Raw genomic sequence first — 22,004 nt, 5'->3', positions numbered from 1 at the left:
CTCTACTACTGAGGGACAATCCCAGTCCCTTTGGTTATTCTTAAAAAAGAGGAATGGAGACTTTTTGTGTACAGTTTCAGAGAGGACAGTCTTTGCCATTATCATGTAGATTTCTGTCCTACTTATCACACAGTGCTGTGGGTCCCAAGCACAGGGATTCTACTCAGAATATTTGTCTTCTTTGTTCTAATAAATGATCAGAATGTAAGAACAAGTCTCTCAAAAGAAAGCAGCTCATCAATGGAATCTCTTGAGCTTAAAATCTGTCTCAATTAAAGATCTCCACTCTAAGTAAAGACAGATGATTGGCCTTTGAACAGCAAGGCAGCTGCCTGCTCATCAGGAGAGCTAGCTGCCTTTTCTGCCCTCCCCTGCAGTGCAGTATCAGCTTAGGCAGAAGCAACCACACAGCTTCCAAGGACTGTATAATCAGAAGACCTGGGGTTGATGCTTTCCAGAAGCAATCACACAAAGGAAAAGAGAAAGGCAAAACCTTTCTTCCAGAATGTCACTAAGCGTATTGGATTGGACGAAAAGTTTGTTCTGGTTGACAAACCAAAACAAATGGAAGCGAAAGGCTGAAGTAGAGACTGGGGATCATCACACATCCATTCCATTTCTCGTTTTTAGCTTTCTCCTAGCAGATGTTGAATATAAAAGCTTTAATATGCTCCATTTACTCTGTGGTCTTTCGTTTGGGACCCATATTTCTCAAAGGATGGTCAAAGAATCAGTTATGCTCTAGTTACCTGGGAGACTTTTGGATTGCAGATTGTTGGGGACAACAAAGGGCTGAACATCAACTTACCCCTCAGGTACCTGCTTCCCGGGCATCCAGTCAGAACACAGGGAAGCCACAGATATAATCAGAATGGGTTTCCTGCTGGCCAAGCTGTGCTTTACCACCCAGAACTCACTTAAAACTAAAGGTTTCTAAGAAATATGAAACTCACAGGCATGTAGACGCATGAGCAGCAAAAACTGCTACTGAGGACACTATCCAATACAACACGTAATATTACCTAGTGAGAAATCTTTCTCAATTAGTAAATATTTGGGTTTTCCTGAGGAACTAGCATGTTCCTTTTCTAAGATCATATCATTTCCCCAAACCGTCTATCAATATTTCATGGTACCACATGATCTGACACCTGCTTTATGGGTCCCCTGGTTCCAGCTTTACAGTCATGCGTCCATGTATGTATAGACATGTAAATGTGCTTACACGTGTCACACACACACCCCTATGTATGTCTTCTTATGCAAGAGAACTCAATCCCCTTTGGAAAAAAAAAGTACTGTAATTAAAAAACAATACAAGCAAATAAGTTATAATAAGTGAAATCTTAATGTTAGAATCAGGGTACTGACAAAGCCTAACTTGGTTGGAGGAATTTTCTTGCTTAAGTGGTGAACGAAACTTACACTCAAAAGTAATCTGGAGGGAAAGGATCAGAGGATAGTTTAAAATTAAAAAAGTGTCTTTTACTTAGACATTTGGACTTTTATTCCCTAAGCTCCAATATTCATCACTATTCAGATGATCCTTGAAAAGAAAAATTTGCTAGATTCTGCCTATCACCATTTAGGAGAAACATGTTCAGCTGTTTGCTGACTCAAAGCAAAGGGAAACAGTAAAAGTTTCCCTTTTACCTAGTAATGGCTAGAGCATTTAGCTCTTAGAAGGATACCAGGGAGCTTGCAAACTAAAACTCTGTACAAGAGGGTCCATTTCCTTACCAAGAAAATCCAATTTCTTTGATCTCATATCTACCATTTCCATTCCTTACCTTCTTTTGCAGGGTATAAAGACATACAAAACTGTGGGGGAATTGGGTTTCATAGTCAAGTGATCCTGGAGTCAAATCTGACAATGCTGCTCATTAGTCTGGGCCTTTGACAAGTTACTTAACTTTCAAATTTTCCATTTCTTTAATTATAAAATAGAGATACCACCTAATGTTATTTAACCAGGGAAATTATTCTAAGATATTTCATATGTCTTATTTTCAAGGAGAAGAGTTCTATCCACTGGTTCTTAGACTATAATTAGATTACATGTATAAAATACTATATGTCAATCTGACAAACATCTCTGGTGATCAATACCCAGGACTATAAAAGATATGGTGGTCCTAACCTCAGACACCTAACTTTGTTCACGAAGCAGGTCATACCTACATAAAAACCATGGTAAGGATCAAGATGTGGCCTACTGCAGAAGTAAATATGCAAGTCTGGGAATCAGGAGGCCTGGGTTTATAACACACCCTGGCAATGACCTGAAGTCATTTCTCTATATAGGTGTCCATTTCCCTGGCTACAGTTCAACAGGATTGAACTAGATCTTTTTATCCTTCTCAAGTCTAAAGTCTGATTTATAATGAATAGTGAGGCTCCAAGTGGCTATTAAGTTCAGAAGGAACACACAGGAACACTCATTTGAGGAAGCTCTGTGGAGGAACTGGGACTTGTACTCAGACCCAAAGAATGAAAAGGACTTGGTATTCCAGAAGAAGGACAAAGGATGTAATAAATGGGAGAAACAGAAAGAGTAACTCAAAGGAGAAATGAGTCCAGTCCTTTTAAGGGCTAATGAGATCAATCTAGTGGGCAAGCTCTGGTGTCAGAGGTGGAAAAGCAGAGAGAACTCAGATCCCAAAGGATTTGAATAACAGAAAAAAGAATTTAGATTTTTGTCCTGGAAAAAACTGAAATCACCAAAAGCTTCTAAACAGGTATACATTGTTAGAGGGAATCTCATTTTCCTATCCCCATGTTTCATAAGGAAAAGCATATTTATTCCCATTGACATAATACTAGAAACACATTTTCTGTCCTTCTTCAAATTCATCTCACTTGATTAGGGACATACCAACTGGCAAGACTGGCAAAAGAAAGGAATATACCTGGCTCAGTGGCCCTTGCTCTGCTTCAACATTTTCTTGCAGTTTGGTACATAAACTCAGTCAAGGGAATAACAAGAAGCCTGATTCTGGCCACAAGGTAATGGAAGATCATCAACTCAGTCTACCAGTAACAAAGCTGATAAATGGATCTCATCTCTGTTGACTATTTTTCAAATGATTTAGAATCAAGAGGTGGGGAAAAGGCATGATTTACCACCATTACCAACTGCCAACATAAATACAATAATAGCAGTGCTCCAGAAAGACTAGCCAGGTGGCAGCTGGATGGAAGGAGAAAAAGTTGACATCTGCAAATCAGTGGCTGAGTTCCTATAGTAATTTGAGCATTCGGTGACTCATTTAGAGTCATCAAGTATTATGTGGACTCTAAGTCAGTAACCATTCAAACCAAAACATGCACTTGAGCCAATCTGCAAGAGTTAATCAAGAAGAACAAAGACCTAATTACTAAGACCTAATTACTAACATATTTTTATCAATTAATGTCCTTTCATAAACAAACTGGTTCTGCTGACCAGTGGGATTATTAATTAAAGGAACCAAAACAATTTTATAAAGGAAGTCAAAGCTTAACCAGTCCAGAACCATATCTGGTACACAGAAGAATTCTATTATATTACAGACTGATATCATACCCAAATGATAGATCAGCCCCAAAATAAAGAGAAAAGCTTGCAAAACTTGTCCACATTTCTAAGAGATGATCATCCCTATTTGTCAAGCTTCTTCTCAAAGGAGGTCTCCTGAACTTTAAAATCTTAAGAGATTCTGCTGTCTTCTAAGTTAACAGACCTCAAAAATACTATGAGTGCTTCTCCAACTAATTTTTTATTCAGCCTTGATTAGATCATGTTCCTTTAATTAATGCTACATGCATATATATATATGTGTGTGTGTGCATATATATTATATATATATGTGTGTGTGGCATATATATATATCAAAATAAGTCTTTCATTAATCAGAAATCCTTGCTTTGTTTATACATTTGATACCCAATCTTGTTCTGTGAAACAACTCCATTCCTTCAAAATGGAATTTATGACAATGTCTATACACAATCACCTTGTTTCATATCCCATATAACATAAAGGCAAATTTCTTTAAGAAGATAACACTGTGAGCATCAAAGGTCCTGTGGCCTAGGTGAGCTCGGAGATCTATGGCTTTTTACTGCCTTCCAAACCAAAGCCAGACCCTACTAGGACTATGACACCTCCTCTGACTACTGTAATTCTCAAACACTGTCCTGATTCCTTACTATTCTCTGTAAAACCAAAACAAGCAATTCCACAAGTTCGAGTCTGATTCTCTTTCTTCAAACATGTTATATTACTCTAAAGAACCACTGCAGCTTCTTCAAAGTAACCTGGAAGTGAAAATTATTGCAGAAGTCAAAAAATCAAAGTATGCTCCCTAGATTAATTAATAACAAAACCTATAATTTTTTGTTAGAATATTTATTTTACCTACTCCTCTTGGCATTCTACAGTATAAGATATTTGATGGCCATTTTCTGCAAACTACATTCTTAGGACCACCCCTCCCAACCCACTCCTGCCCCAGTTGACACTTTGATAGAATAAAAGATGAAATCTCCTATGGGGAAGAAGGGAGTGACCATCATAAGGCAAAAATTTTACTTAGATTAGGAATTACCCATATGGTCCCAATAAACTATCCTTCTAAAAAAAAGAAATGAGCCATCCAATAAACTCCAAGTTGTAGCACACTACGCTTAAAATGTTTTGTGACTGACCCAACACAGGTACGATGCTCTCATTATGTTATTTTCTCTTAGCATTTCACATTAAATCTCATCATATTTTATGGATACTTCTGGTCTGACATAATAGAGATACCCTGCCTCTATTTTAGATTCGGAAACTGAAATTCCTTGAGATTCAATTTTTTTTTTTTAACATATCCTCAAAAAGTTTAAATATAATGTAATGTATAGAGGATTTAGAAAGATGATTTTGTACAAAGATGACAAAACTGAATTCCCTGTGTAAGGGGTGCCATTTGCTATTTTGACAGGTTCTCCCATATCACTCACTTGGCAGTGACTCTATATTCAGGCCTCTGATCTCTACAAGTCACTGTTTTCCTCTGGCCTCATTTACTCAACATTTCCTGAGCAGTTGTGGAAGGATCAGGCACTGTGCCAGATCCTGAACTACAGAAGTGGATCAGGAATGGTTCTACACTCAAGAGTTGGGATCTTGGGGAGTGCTCTTACACTGGGAACTCCACACATACCTCCAGCTCTGCCAGGCACTGCACCCCTGATTCCTATCCCTGTGCACCCTCCACCTCTACCCTGTTGCTGTTCCAAAACTCCCTGCCCTTCCTGTACCAATACCTGAGAGGTCCCTTTCCTTACAACTTGTGCACATTAACATTTAATTCTTCTTAATCCAAAGGTAATAGCAAAAAATCTTGTGACCAGTATTAATTAAGGTTATCTCTCTCACCAGGAGGTGAGAGAAGATATTCATTTTTGGCTGGAAGCTAATATGGAAACAGCAAGTGCATGGCACACCTACACATGAGGTAAGACCAAATAAAGAATGTTACATACTAAGTACAAGACCAAAAAGGATGGGTGCTATCCAAAGAAGGTAGAGAATTCTTGGGAGTGTCCTAAAAAACATAAATGTCATTTTTAAAGCACAGTAACTCCAGGAATGCAACTGGAAAACAGCAACGTCCAGGGACAGCCCTGTGCACTGCTGCTAAGTGATCTCCCCACCCCCCATTTTTTCCAGTGAGGTATGAAGCTTAGGACGGCAGGAGTGTGATGAAGGTATGTCTGGGGGCTTGAGCTAACGCCAAAGGCAAATGCCCCACAGAGGCAGAAGCAAGGATTGAGGCAAGGAGATAGGCACGTACCTGGCCTTCTTGGACTTAGTCCTGGCTGTAGAATCTGCACAGCTCCGCTTCTCTTTGGCCTCCTTAGTGCCTGAGGCCTCCCGGGGCTTCCGTGCCTTCTTTGCACCATCCTTCTGCTTGGGCTCCTTGGGCTCCTTGGCCTTCTTCGGCTCCTTGGCCTTCCTGGGTTCCTTTGGCTCTTTAGGTTCTCGCTTCCTCTTTGGCTTGGGCTCCTTGTCCTTGCTTCCCTTTGCTGCACCCTCTTGCTCTCCTGGCTCCTTTTTTTTCCGTTTCTTTTTTACTCCAGTACCTCCACCTCCACTGTCCTCCATCCCATTATGGGACATCATTTTCCTAGGAAAAAGGGTATTAGCTTCCTCTTCAGCAGCATACAGGTCCTTCTGGGGCAGACGGTGACTGGCAACATCTTCAATTTTCTCTTCCTGATCAGTACTGCAGTCAAATGGGGATGGGGATTTATAGTCAAAATTGACAGAGGCATCAGACATTGGGGAGTGATTCAAAACCTTTAAATTTGACAACTGTAAAAGAAAGATAAACAAGTATGTTACCTGTCTATTGCATGCTTTGTACAAAGAGTACTATTAAATCTGAATGCATGGACTTATTCAACAAGTATTTATTGACTCTGACTCCCTACTATGTGTTAGTTCCTACTGTATTAGGCCTTGGGGATACGGTAGCAAGTGGGACACAGTGCTGTTGCTCATATGGAGTTGTAGTGAGGTGCTGACAGAATGTTATGCAAAAAAGTTGGTAAATAAGTTGGGCACAGTGACACATGCCTATAATCCCAGCTACTCAGGAGGCTGAGATAGGAAGATAGAAAGTTCAAGGCCAGTCCTGGCAACTTAATGAGACCCTGTCACAAAATGAAAAATAAAAAGGACAGGGGATGTAGCTCAGAAGTAAAGTGTGTGCTCCTAGTACTGCAAAAATAAATAAATACACAAATTAATTAATTAAATTAATTAGTATATAAAAACTGGAAGGATTTCTACATTGTATGAAGAAATTTGAAAGGCCTTTTAAGTTTTATGTCCAAATAGGCAACTAAGCAACAGCTTTTCACAGAATACCTTTAGAGGTCACTAGGAGGCACAAAACCTTGGGCACATCGTTCTGACCCAGAATAGGTCATACATAAAAACTTCTATTCAAGGGCTGGGGATATAGCTCAGTTGGTAGAGTGCTTGCCTCGCATGCACAAGGCCCTGGGTTCAATCCCCAGCATCGCAAAAAAAAAAAAAAAAAAAAACTTCCATTCAAATGCACTCTGAGACCTTGGTTGGGAATAACTGGTATCACTGGGTAAAAGAACATAGTGTCAAATTGAAATGTTGCTTTATTTCCCCAAATGTTGTTCTTACCTATCATTCAAGGAGCACTGATATTCAGATAGGCTGATTTTTGAAGAAAATCAGGATCATTCAAATTTTGCTTTTGATTTTAACTAAAAATGGTGGTGTTCCATATGATTATCTAACTCAGTAACCAGATTCAGCCCCAAATAACTTTTGGCCATTTGCAAAAACCAAACTATTCATATAGGAGAGAGCTTTACTGTGATAGATGTTATTAGAAAGAATGCATCACAGGTGCTGAAGGCAGCCCTACAAAGGAAATTTCAAAGCTGTTTTTGAGCACTATTTCAAAAGATTACACTCTCCCAAGGCGACCACTTTTAAGGGAACATCACTTGGAAGTAGAAGTTTCACCTCATACTTTCCGGTCTGCTGTTCCAATAACTATTTGCCATTTCATAACCAAGCTTAGGTTGGCAATAATCAAGTAATAATGTAGGTGCTAGTTCCAGGGAACAGCACTCTCTCCTTGGACTAGAACAAAGAAACGACTGAAGGAAAGTCCAAGAGGGAACAAGCAGGCTTTCCAGGAAGATGGTTACAACTGTCTTCAGAGGGATGGCTTCGAACAGTACCATTTGTGAGAAGCTTGCTCTCCTAACAAGAGGACTGTGATAAAGGCACACAAATACTTGCCCAGTGTGGTTGCCCTCCACTGTACAGGTTACCCAGTCTGTGTTCACACTTCCTGACCCACCCTGTAGTGACAGGGACTGCAAATTCAGCTCATGTTTCCCCTTCTGTTTTTTTTCCAGTACCTTCCCCAGCCTGATGCCCTCAAACATAACACTGAGAATCCAGAAGAAAAAGATGAAGAAAAAAAAAAAATGTATCTTTATAAAAAATAAAAGATCAGCCTCATAAACAAGTCTAAATTCAGAGGGAATTGGTTGTTCTGGCAGGACTCACTACTTATTTAAGAGGAAGGGAAGGGTAGAGGGAGAAGAAGTGAGTGAAGGGAAAATAATTCAGTCCCATTACCTCATTGCTAATTTAGCACTTAAGATGAGTTTTAGGAAAAAGAGGAGCTAAGAAGACATAAAATGAAGTTAAAATCAAATACCAGAAAATGGTTAAATGTATTTTATGTCATGTGTTTCTTAGTACAATTTTTTTTAAAAAGATTTTTAAATAAAATTCAAGGCAAGAAGGAAATCATCAGTAATGGACAGGTATCCAATGAAGCCTCGGTCCTGTACATGGCCATCCTGAGGATATTACTGAATTCTGCGACACTTGGTCCTGAGGGGATCAAGTTTCATAGCATACAAGGGTGGAGAGACCGAAAAAATTGAGACATAGGTTTGATTATTAAAGAGGCTTTCAAGTTAACCCATAAAAATACCTAATTCTACCAAAGTAGCTTGCTGTAGGTCACTCAAGACTTTCTTCAACTCATACCTAATGTCAAGGCCTTTTCTGTGAGGAGAGAATTATCCAGAGAAGCTAGAGGCAGGTGGTAGCAGGGGGATTCAATCAGAGGCAATAAAACAAGAGCAACAGCTAATACTCATTGCACACATGTCATATGGCTAAACTAGGACTGTATGATGCATACTGAATGATCTCTAATCTGTACAATGATCCTATGAGGTCAGTATAAAGATGCCCATTCTGTACAGAGAGAAAAGGAAGATTAGAGGAGCTCTCATTTCAACTCTTTATCTGACAAAAGTTAAAGCTCATTTCACTGAGCATTTTGTATCTCTCATGGAACCGTAACACATTGCCAGATGACCAAACCAGCAAGATAGGACTTAATTAAACATGTTAATATAAGGCATATACCCCTGCTTTAAGAAAAGGTCAGGTAGTTCTTTCTAAAACTAAACGTATAACTACCTGATGTCTCAGCAATTTCATTCCCAGGAACCACAGATGATTTGTCTTCTCTATCCCCCTCACCTTATAGATAATATAACTCAGAGAAATGAAGTAACTTGCCAATGTTATATTCCTAGAGAGTGGCAGAGCTGGGCATCCTAGAGGGAGAAGAGAAACCCAAGAAATGCAGCACACACAATGTTGAAAAGGGTAAAGTAGCCCACACAGCCAGCTTCTCGGAGCAGGCCCCCCAGTGAAAGCCTTTCTACACAGAGCCAGCCACAAGTCCCCGAGCTAGCGGAGAGCTCCGACCCACAGGCAGCCTCTGGGACCATGGCAGGGCAGCCAGAGACTTCTCCAGGCGGCCCTGCTCCCTCCAGCCACAGGCTCTTTCCACAGGGCGATCCAAGATGGCGAACTAGAGGGTGACTGCATCTCCAGTCGCTCCAGAACCCAGGATTCAAGAAGGGGAGGCATTGAGAGATTCGGACTAAAATAGAGTCACGGGGTGAGTCTCCCCCACCGGGTGAAGCTCGGCCTGGGTGGCAGGCCCAGATAGGGGCGGCTTCTCAGAGCAAGGCAGGGCAGCTAGAGTCTTCCCCAGGTAGCCCTGCTCACTCCGGCGGTGGGCTCCTCCCACATGGCCAGCTTCTCCAGCTTCTTGGAGCAGGCCCCCCAGTGAGAGCCTGTCTGCACAGAACCAGCAGCCAGCTCTGGCCCGCAGGCAGCTTCAGGGACCAGGATAGGGCAGCCAGGGACTTCCCCAAGCAGTCCTGCTCCCTCCAGTGGCAGGCTCCTTTCACGGCCAGCTTCTCGGAGCAGACCGCCCAGTGAGAGCCTTTCCGCACAGAGCCAGCTCCAAGCCCTGGAACCAGTAGTGGGCTAGGGGCAGCTTTCTTCGGAAGCACTGCATTATCAAGTTCCTCTAAGACTTCAGGCTACTGAAGGCTGGGAGGTGATATACTGGAAATCTACTGGGACACTATAAGCCAACAGAGGAAATCTGCAATATCTCAGAGTCCCACTGACATCTACCAATATGAGAAAACAAGGGAAGAAAATGTCCCAAACAAACCTAGATATTATATCAATAAAACCCAATGACAGCACAGCAGAAGAAATGTCAGAAAGGGAGTTCAGAATGTACATAATTCAAACAATCAGGGAAGCAAACGAGGAGATGAAAGAGCAAATGCAGGCATTAAATGATCACACCAATCAACTGTTAAAAGAGCAAATACGGGAAGCTAGAGATCATTTCAATAAAGAGTTAGAGATACTGAAAAAAAAAAAAAAAAAAAAAAACAGAAATCCTTGAAATGAAGGAAATAATAAACCAAGTTTAAAACTCCATAGAAAGCATAACCAATAGGATAGAACACCTGGAGGACAGAACCTCAGACATTGAAGACAAAATATTTAATCTTGAAAACAAAGTTGACCAAACAGAATCTTGTTCAAAAGAAATCATGAACAGAATCTACAAGAATTATGGGATATCATGAAAAGGCCAAATTTAAGAATTATTGGGATTGAGGAAGACTTAGAGAAACAAACCAAAGGAATGAACAATCTATTCAAGAAATAATATCAGAAAATTTCCCAATCTGAAGAAAGAAATGGAAAACCAAGTACAAGAGGCTTATAGGACTCCAAATATACAAAATTACAACAGACCCACACCAAGGCACATTATTATGAAAATACCTTACAAAATAAAGACAAAATTTTAAAGGCCGCGAGAGAAAAGAATCAAATTACATTCAGAGTGAAACCAATAAGAATATCAGCAGATTTTTCAATCCAGACCCTAAAAGCTAGAAGGGCCTGGATCAACATTTACCAAACCCTGAAAGAAAACAGATGCCAACCAAGAATCTTACACCCAGCAAAACTTACTTTCAGATTTGACGACGAAATAAGATCCTTCCATGATAAACAAAAGCTAAAGGAATTTACAAAAAGAAAGCCGGCATTACAGAACATTCTCAGCAAAATATTCCATGAGAAAGAGATGGAAATCAACGATGCAAATCAGCAACGGGAGGAACTAGCCTAAAGGAATAGCCAAATAAAGGAGAAACCAAAACATGTCAAAAAACAAAAATGAGTCAAATGACTGGGAATACAAATCATATCACAATAATAACCCTGAATGATAATGGCCTAAACTCATCAATCAAAAGACAAAGACTGGCAGATTGGATTAAAAAGAAAAATCCAACAATATGCTGCCTGCAAGAGACTCATCTCATAGAAAGAGATACCCATAGACTAAAGGTGAAAGGATGGGAAAAAACATACCATGCACATGGACACAGCAAAAAAGCTGGAGTTTCCATCCTCATTTCAGATAATGTGGACTTCAAGCCAATGTTAGTCAGAAGGGATAAAGAAGGACATTACATACTGCTTAAGGGAAGCATAAATCAGCAAGACATAACAATCATAAATATCTATGCCCCGAACATTGGCTCATCTATGTACGTCAAACAAATCCTTCTCAATTCCAGAAATCAATAAACCACAACACAATAATACTAGGCGATTTTAACACACCTCTCTCACCACTGGATAGATCTTCCAAACAAAAATTGATAAAGAAACCATAGATCTCAATAACACAATCAAAAATTTAGACTTAATGGACATATATAGAATATACCATCCAACAAAGAATGAATACACTTTCTTCTCAGCAGCACATGGATCCTTCTCTAAAACAGACCATATTTTATGCCACAAAGCTACTGTTAGCAAATACAAGAAGATAGAGACACTACCTTGTACTCTATCAGATCATAATGAATTGAAATTAGAAATAAATGACAGAATAAAAAACAGAAACTTCTCTAATACCTGGAGATTAAATAATACATTATTATATGATGAATGGATAACAGAAGACATCAGGAGGGAAATTTAAAAATTCTTAGAAATAAACGAGAACAAAGATACATCATATCAAAATCTCTGGGACACTATGAAAGCAATACTTAGAGGAAGATTTATTTCATGGGGAGCATTCAACAAAAGAAGTAGAAATCAACAAATAAACGACTTAACACTACAGCTCAAAGCCCTAGAAAAAGAAGAGCAGACCAACACCAAAAGTAGTAGAAGACAGGAAATAGTTAAAATCAGAACTGAAATCAACAAAATTGAAACAAAAGAAACAATCAGAAAAATTAACAAAATAAATAGTTGGTTCTTTGAAAAAATAAACAAAATTGATAAAACCTTAGCCACACTAACAAAGAGAAAGAGGGAGAAAACTCAAATTGCTAAAATTTAGAATGAACAAAGAAATATCACAACAGACACGAGTGAAATACAAAACATAATTAGAAGCTATTTTGAAAATCTATATTCCAACAAAACAGAAAACCTCAAAGACATCAACAAGTTTCTAGAGACATATGAATTACCTAAACTGAATGAAGAGGATATACACAACTTAAAAAAATCAATTTCAAGCAATGAAATAGAAGAGGTCATCAAAAGCCTACCAACAAAGAAAAGTCCGGGACCAGATGGTTTCTCAGCTGAGTTCTACAAAAACTTTAAAGAAGAGCTCATTCCAATACTCCTCAAAGTATTCCATGAAATAGAAGAGGAAGGAACCCTCCCAAACTCATTCTATGAAGCCAATATCACCCTGATACCTAAACCAGACAGAGACACATCGAGGAAAGAAAATTTCAGACCAATATCCTTAATGAACATTGACGCAAAATTTCTCAACAAAATTTTAGCAAATCGCATACAAAAATATATTAAAAAGATAGTGCACCACGATCAAGTGGGTTTTATCCCAGGGATGCAAGGTTGGTTCAACATCTGGAAATCAATAAATGTCATTCACCATATCAACAGACTTAAAGTTAAGAATCACATGATTATTTCAATAGATGCAGAAAAAGCATTCGATAAAATATAGCATCCCTTCATGCTCAAAACACTAGAAAAAATTGGGGTAGTGGGAACATTCCTTAACATTGTAAAGGCCATCTACGCTAAGACCATGGCCAATATCATTCTAAATGGTGAAAAACTGAAAGCATTCCCCCTAAAAACTGGAACAAGGCAGGGATGCCCTCTTTTACCACTTCTATTCAACATCGTCCTTGAAACTCTAGCCAGAGCAATTAGACAAACCAAAGAAATTAAAGGGATACAAATCGGAAAAGAAGAACTCAAACTATCCCTGTTCGCTGATGACATGATTATATATTTAGAGGAACCTGGGAATTCCACCAGAAAACTTTTAGAACTCATAAGCAAATTCAGTAAATTAGCAGGTTACAAGATCAATGCTCATAAATCCAATGCATTTTTATTATAAGTGATGAATCTTCAGAAAGAGAAATTAGGAGAACTATCCCATTCACAATAGCATTGAAAAAAATAAAATACTTGGGAATCAATCTCACAAAAGAGGTGAAAGACATCTACAATGAGAACTACAGAACACTAAAGAAAGAAATTAAAGAAAACCTTAGAAGATGGAAAGATCTCTCATGTTCTTGGATAGGCAGAATTAATATTGTCAAAATGGCCATACTACCAAAAGTGCTATACAGATTCGATGCAATTCCAATTAAAATCTCAATGATGTACCTTACAGAAATAGAGCAAGCAATTATGAAATTCATCAGGAAGAATAAGAAACCCAGAATAGCTAAAGCAATCCTCAGTAGAAAGAGCGAAGCAGGGGGTATCGCAATACCAGATCTTCAACTCTATTACAAAGCAATAGTAACAAAAACGGCATGGTATTGGTACCAAAATAGAAAGGTAGATCAATGGTACAGAATAGAGGACATGGACACAAACCCAAATAATACAATTTTATCATACTAGACAAAGGGGCCAAAAATATGCAATGGAGAAAAGATACCCTCTTCAACAAATGGTGCTGGGAAAACTGGAAAACCATATGCAACAGAATGAAATTAAACCCCTATCTCTCACCCTGCACAAAACTCAACTCAACAATGGATCAAGGACCTTGGAATCAGACCAGAGACCCTGCATCTTATAAAAGAAAAAGTAGGTCCAAATCTTCAACTTGTTGGCTTAGGATCAGACTTCCTTAACAGGACTCCCATAGCATAAGAAATAAAAGCAAGAATCAATAACTGGGATAGATTCAAACTAAATAGCTTTCTCTCAGCAAAGGAAACTATCAGTAATGTGAAGAGAGAGCCTACAGAGTGGGAGAATATCTTTGCCACTCATACTTCTGATAGAGTGCTAATTTCCAGAATATATAAAGAACTCAAAAAACTCTACACCAAGAATGCAAATAATCCAATCGACAAATGGGCTAAGGAAATGAATAGACACTTCACAGAAGAAGATCTATAAGCAATCAAGAAACATATGGAAAAATGTTCACCATCTCTAGTAATAAGAGAAATGCAAATCAAAACCACCCTAAGATTCCATCTCACCCCAATTAGAAAGGCGATTGTCAAGAATACAAGCAACAACAGGTGTTGGCGAGGATGTGGGGAGAAAGGTACACTCATACATTGCTGGTGGGGTTGCAAATTAGTGCAGCCACTCTGGAAAGCAGTGTGGAGACTCCTTAGAAAACTTGGAATGGAACCACCATTTGACCCAGCTATCCCACTCCTTGGCCTATACCCAAAGGACTTAAAATCAGCATACTACAGAGATACAGCCACATCCATGTTCATAGCTGCTCAATTCACCATAGCCAGATTGTGGAACCAACCTAGATGCCCTTCAATTGATGAATGGATAAAGAAACTGTGGCATATATATACAATGGAATATTACTCTGCCATAAAGAATGATAAAATTATGGCATTTGCAGGCAAATGGATTAAATTGGAGAATATCATGCTAAGTGAGATAAGCGAATCTCAAAAAACTAAAGGACGAATGATCTCACTGATAAGCGGATGAGGACATATAATGGGAGGTCGGAGGGGTTAGCGTTAGGGTTAGGATTAGGTTTAGGGTTAGGATTAAGGAGGGTGGTAAGAATGGAGGAAGGAAGGACTGTACAGAGGGAAAAGAGGGGTGGGAGGGGTGGGGGGAAGGGAAAAAAATAAAAGAATCAATCAAACAACATTGTCCTATGTAAATTTATGATTACACAAATGGTATGCCCTGACTCCATGTGCAAATAGAGAAACAACACGTATATTTGTTTACAAGAAAAAAAAAGGGTAAAGTATCCCAAATATTGGATTTAGTAATAAAAATAAATTCTGAATTTTGAAGTCAGTAATCCACTGGAAATATTGTTTTTATTTTTAAAGCACCTTGTTAGGAAACTGGAAAAGATATTTGTTGAGAATTCAAAACCATTAAACAAAAAATAATTTCTTTCTTATGTCTCAAGTTAAGCTGTTTCAGTCCTACCAAACAGAACATTAAACCACCATTCTAAAAATGGCTTTAAAAGGAACAGATCAGAGATGGACCACAAGGTGCCAACAATATGTTGCTTTACATCAACAACTAAATTGAGACAAGAATCTAGGCACAGAACACAATGGAATGGAAAGAGACTGACTGATAAAGCATACAACGATGCTAGTACATAACTGCACTGCTAGTAATAAAATCTGTCCCTTTGATTCAAAATTATTAATCCAGGGAGGGAGGAGGGACAAGAAAGGAAAAGCACTGGGCACTGAAATGGAGTAAATTATGTTATATGCATTTATGAACATGTCAAAATGAACCCCAATATTATGTATCACTATAATACACTAATAAAAATGTTAAAGAATTATCCATTGTTGGGTGTGGCAGCACACACCTGTCATCTTAGTGACTCAGGAGGCTGAGACAGGAGGTTGGCAAATTTGAGGCCAACTTTAATCACTTAGCAAGACCCTTAGAAACTTAGTGAGACTCTGTCTTGAAATAAAAAACAAAAAGGGCTGGGGATGTAGATCAGTGGTAAAGTGCCCCTGGGTTAGATTCCCAGTGTCTCCGCCCCAAACACCCCTCCCCTCAAATCAATCAATATTCCTGGAAAAACACTTAAAGATTTTAAAGACTGAAATCTTAATAAACAGAACTAACAGCAGAAATGGAAAGATTTTTAGAAAAGAGAAAAACCCACTCTGGCCCACATCGCAGAAACAGACAAACCCAGGAAAAACCTTGGCCTGGAACAAGTAGATAAAGAATGGTTCTTTGTATGTATGTCAACCTTTTAGTCTTAAACACTGTGGGTATCCAGAATTGTTTTGATATTTAAGATAAAATGGAAGTCAATAATGATGATAATAATTGCTGACTGTACTAAGCTGTATACTAAGTTTCTTAAAGGTTATTATGCTACCAAAACAACCAAAAGAAATTGTTCCAATGACTCCATTTTACAAAACAGAAGCAGCTCAGAGAAAAGGTGAAAGAACTCACAGCTGGTAAGTGGTGAAGCTAAGATTTGAATCAAAGTTTGACTCCTGTTTCAATTGCCACTCCTTTCAGTAACTTCATACTGATGCATATTGTAGACATACAGATCTTAAAAATGACAATTGGTAAAAATTTCTAACCACCTCTCCTTTGTGTCCCAACGCCTATTTCACAACATTATATCTCTCTAGCTCTTACTACAGCATTCAACTCAATAACTTTTCCTCTTCTATCCATTTTCTCATAAATACACTTGTTTCCCAGATCAGATGAGAAATATATGAAGAATAAGCAGAATATATATTAAGTAAGTGACTTAAAACTTTTCAATTTCACCCCGAAGGGTCCCAAGATGAGGAGGGGTAATGAATATGACATGACTTGGCAGAGACCAGAAGACTTAAAATCACCATCCATAAGAACACATGTGCTTGCTTCCTCTTTCACTATATTTCTTATTTCTTGTATCCTCACAGAATGAGAATTTTTTTTTTTTTTAAACAAAATGGAACTTTTGATCACTGATATCCACTATGGTTTGGAAGGTATCTCTCAAAGTTTTAACTGAAGGCCCACGTATTAAAGGCTTAGTTGCCAGCCTGTAGCACTATAGGGAGAAAGGGGAACCTATAAGAGATGGACCTAATGGGAGGAAGCAGATCACTGGGAGTATGCCAAAGAAAGGTTATTGGGACCCCAGCCCTGACCTCTCTTCTTTTCTCACTTCCTGGTTGCCATGAATTGAACAGTCTTTGCTCTGCCATGTTCTCCTGCCATGATGTACTGCTTTGCCACATGCCCAAAGGCACAGGGCCAAGTGACCATGGACTTAAACCTCTAAAACTGTGAGCCAAAATAAACCTCTTCTCCTTTTAAACTGATTCTTTCAAGTATTTTTTCACAGTGATGGAAAGCTGACTAACACAGTGTAAATATAATAAAGAGTTCATGAAAAATTGCCAATTTATTCTAAAGCATATTATTAGGAAAAGGATCAGCTGAGGGACCAGTTGGGGAGTTACTAAGCAGGTTAAAAGCCACATAAAAATGGAAAGAAGTTGCTATGCATTTCTTTCTTTCTTTCTTTTTTAAATAATACTCATCCATTTGGGGATTGTTTTCCCAAGGGTAAAAGAAAGTTAGATAGAGGAAGACAGTAATCCACAACTGCATCGATACTTGTATGTGAGCTAAAAATGCCCCAGATCTAAACCTTTCATCAGCACCTGCAAGATGCTACAAAGGCCTGACTACCAGACCTTTCCAGACTCCTCTGGTCTGAAGTGGGGATAAGTCATATTAGCTTTTAAGTTGTTTTCTTTTTTTTTTCCCCCCCCAATGTTTTCTATATATAAACCGACTTAAAGCCTCTTTATTCATAGAATTTTAAAACTAGCAGCTTATTCCCATTAAAAATATTGTTTTGTATCTGTCTCATAATTTTGTCTTATAAACATAAATATTCAGGGAAACCCTAAGATTCTGGACAAGATGAACCTTCGAGGTCACCAAAACCCAAACTCCCATCTCTATACAGTAAGCACGGCCGGCACATGCCACCGCTGGGCAGCTCAGCTTCTCAGCATACGCTTCTTCAGCCTATCTTCCTGTAACTATCCACATGGGCAAGACCACCAACAGATGCTTTTAACCTCTGTTCCATGTGATGCCCTTACATCTTCACTTCTTCAGGTTATAGGTTCCTAGCTTCATTCATCATACCTCATATGAAATGAGTCAGCCTTCTTTCACTACCAAGGTCACTTCATTATAACCTCAAGTATACATTTCAGAATACAAAATCAGTTAGAATGATAAAAACAAATCTGTTAAGGTATGTTAAAAGATAGGGGAAAATATTTTATCATTTAATGCTCAAATTTCTTTTTTCTTTTCTTTTTTGGAAGAAGAAATGAGTTGGGTAAGGTCCTTTTGAAATATGATTCCAGGGTAAGGATGTTTTGAATCTTGGTTCAACTGGGCAATTTACTAATTATCCCTCTTTGTAATGCTGAAAAGGCCTTCCAATGACTACCAAACTAAAGATCTGACTAGTACTAGCCATGAGCATCAGATTCTCTGTAGGATGAGGTAGAAAAGTCTTAAATGTAAATTATTTGCTCATCCATATTCAATTTTGCTATTCTTCCTCTTTTACTACTCTGAATTATGGACCATGAATTGGTGATCCATATTCATGGAAAACATCTTCCTAGAGAACTGAGTCCTTACCTCCCCCACTATTTTGGAAACCGACGGTTTTGGAAACTTTGTGATGGCTAAATCTTTATTCTAGTACACCTTTGGTCACCACCCAAACTTGAGCACCCAATTTCAGGCCTTTCCTTTCTTCCTTATTGCCATGTGCTTCATCTTTCCAAACCTAACACTGTATTTTCCTTCCCTAAAACCTGGCTGAAACCTGGCCCTCCCCAAGAGATACCACCTTTTCTAAAATACTCTCAGATTCCTTGGTGAGGCTGACATCGTTATGCCCTCCCATTCTTCAATTCCAGAGCATTACTCTCCCACCTACAATGTAAAATTCTGGCTCCTCCAAGGCATATGCCACCCTCAACTTTAACTACCTGTTTGTGAACAGACTATACATTTCTTTTTTTTTTTTTTTTCTTTAATAATTTTTTAGATGTTGGCAGACTTTTATTTTATTCATATATTTATATGTGGTGCTGAGTATCAAACACAGTGCCTCACACATTCTAGGCAAGCGCCCTACCACTGAGCCACAACCCCAGACCCCGACTATACATTTCTTAAGAGAAACAATTTTTTTGTCACTGCTTAAGCTGGCCTCAGGTAAAACTCAAATGTTTCTTAGATGAATAAATGCTGAAAAGCTTAATAAATGTTTGTTTAGTGAGCAATTTATGCTAATATTTACCCCAGGGAAGGAAATACGGTCTAAAAATCTAAACGTTTTTGAGATTCCTACAGCACAGGTTAGGGAAATCTTCCTGCTTATCTCCTTTGTATTCTCTAAAGGGCATTAAGAAGGCTCTGCTAAATCAACTCTTGGTCATGGAAGCAGGGTTCTCCCATAGTTATCCAAGTCTGGATTGCCTCCTGGTTACAGTTTCAATTTTTAATTCTACTTATAACACTACATTTTCTTGTGTTCACTGCTCTATATAGGACACATACACCAAAATTATTCTTACCTCTTCAGATTACAAGTGCCTATAGACCATACTATATTTTATGTATCTCATAATGTTTGTCATATTTATACTTCCTTTAGTACCAAGTAAGGAGCTAAGATAAATAAAAAAATCAATATTCCTGTTATTATTAATAATGTGAGATTATCCCCTTATGAAGAAGTATTTTCAGCTGTACTATGTATCGATAGTGCTACACAGGTTTTCAGCAACTGGAATTCACATTTTATGTCTCTAGCTAAATTTTTTCCTGCCTAATACTGCTTAGTCATCTTAGGAATTAAAATATATACATTTCTTAGAGGAAGTTTATTTTTTAAGACAGATGAAAGACTGTTAAGTGATTCATTTTTAAATGTCTTATTGAAGTATTTTACCTACATTTCCTTAGGCAATACAAAGCAATCTCTAAATGCTTTGTTCTTGGCATACTATTCCCATTATACCCTTTCTGGTTAATAATAAGCATGATCATTTACGACTGAATTCTGATTAACTTGTAAAATTTATTATCTCAGTTTAATTTACCTTGATAAGATTCTGAAAAGGAAATGAGGAATTTTTATGATCAGAATGTATTTACACATCATTTTTCTCTAGAGGAAAAATGAACAGGAATGAGGGTTTTTTAAAAAATGGATTTTTTAAACTGCTACTTCTAATGCCTTAGAATCATGATAAAATAAAGTCTGATGTTTGCTTTATCCATATACTGAAGACTTTTTTTGTCACTGATATTCTGCATACTAAGGAAATGACAAATTACTCCTTTACTCTATTTCTACATGTGAAGAGGCATGCATGACTATTCCCATTGTAGAAAAATAAGGCTGAACTTGACCAAAATTACCAAGTGCTAGAGTGGGAATTTCAAACCTGTTCCATGGGAATCAAAGCTCAAGTTTATTCCAGAACAGTGATTCTTTCCTACAGGAACGAAACTCTCTAGTACATGCTCAATCCTGGAGCCTACATACTGCTTTAGCTTCAATAATATTTTCTACTTTCATGCCCTGCATCTTCTTCCAGTTCATCTCTCAGTGTGACCTAACCTCAACATTGGTAAAATCTTCCTGAAAGTAGCTTCACTTATTTAACATGCTCGTCTACCATAGTTATCATTAACTTTAAAATAAAAACCTCATTCTGTTCACCGACACTACTGTGAGGTCTGAAATGAAAACTCATCTATATGAAGCTACATAACAGCTGGCTGACACCGAGAGTCTTAATACAAACTAATCCATGAAAGAAAGATATAGGAATTCATTTTGGGGTAAGTGCTAGAGAATGCTTTTATTTAAATAAAAGCTTACCTTAAAGAATGTTTAAAAAGTTAAATATGTAAGTTTTTTAAGAACTTCAAAACTACCCATATATCATAAATGGCAATAGTTCTGAGGGTCTGGGATGTCTTCAGTAGTGCATTCTTTTTTTTAACAGTGGCATAATATTGTATTAGATGGATGTGCTGATTTAAACAGTTCCCTTTATGATGGCTATGTGGGTTCTTTTCCATTTTTGCTAAAGCCTTGTACACACAATTTTGCATACCTGCATATATCCAGAGGATATATTCCTGGCAGATAAAACTCTCTGTAGTGTTCACTTACCAGCTAACAACTCAACAGGACACACAGAAACCCAGTGTGCAAGATATTGTTTAGTCAGAGTTTTTTCTGTTAAGAACTGGCAGCATGTGAATCAGCTACTTCCTCAAATCAAAGGGACAGTCCAAAGGCAAACTTTGTAACCATATCTCTATTTCACCCTACATTTGACTAGGGTTCCCTAGGGAAAGACTGGAGAGGAAAATGGCTGGTCCCGTTGAGCCACTTTGCACAACAAGGTCCTAGTGAAAGGCAGAGGGGTACAGAACCCTCAGTTACTGGGTTATTATCCAATTCTGCTACAAGAAAACCAGACTATCAGAGATAGACTGTTTACAAGAGACAGAGGTAGATCTCTATATCTCACTTCCCTGAGTCACTCAGACTGGGGTCTCTGGGTTCCAACCTTCAATATAAAACCACCAGGGGGGGGCTGGGGAGATAGCTCAGTTGGTAGAGTATTTGCCTGTCAAGCACGAGGCCCTGGGTTCGATCCCTAGCACCGCAAAAAAAAAAAAACACCAGGGGAACAGAAGTAGCAACTAAGGAAAGGGACCCTGGAGGAGTCACATGGTCTGAAATTATTATGAACTTCCCTCCCCTTCAAGAAATCTAATACCAAATAGTTGATAGCTACTTCCTTCCAACCAGTTCATTATTTCCTCTGAGAGAAACCCTCCACATATCATTATAAACAAGAATTTTATAAATAAAAGAACGCTAGTAAACTAAATATCCCAAGTGAATGATATGTAAATTGTAAAGAATTAAGAGAGTTATTCCAAGAGAGCA

At 38.3% G+C, this 22,004-nt stretch overlaps 1 protein-coding gene across 1 annotated transcript in view; it reads right to left on the bottom strand.

The window, feature by feature from the left end:
• Positions 1-22,004, bottom strand: part of Chd6 (chromodomain helicase DNA binding protein 6) — a 206,508-nt gene that overhangs the window by 128,873 nt on the left and 55,631 nt on the right. Inside the window, 1 exon segment of the mRNA XM_047538643.1 lies at positions 5,826-6,346. Coding sequence (XP_047394599.1) covers positions 5,826-6,346 — 521 coding nt within the window.

The sequence above is a fragment of the Sciurus carolinensis genome, chromosome 2 (genome assembly GCF_902686445.1).
Source record: "Sciurus carolinensis chromosome 2, mSciCar1.2, whole genome shotgun sequence".
Taxonomy (NCBI): domain Eukaryota; kingdom Metazoa; phylum Chordata; class Mammalia; order Rodentia; family Sciuridae; genus Sciurus; species Sciurus carolinensis.
The sequence above is the reverse complement of the archived record's forward strand: the minus strand, read 5'-3'. Positions and strand labels throughout refer to the sequence as shown.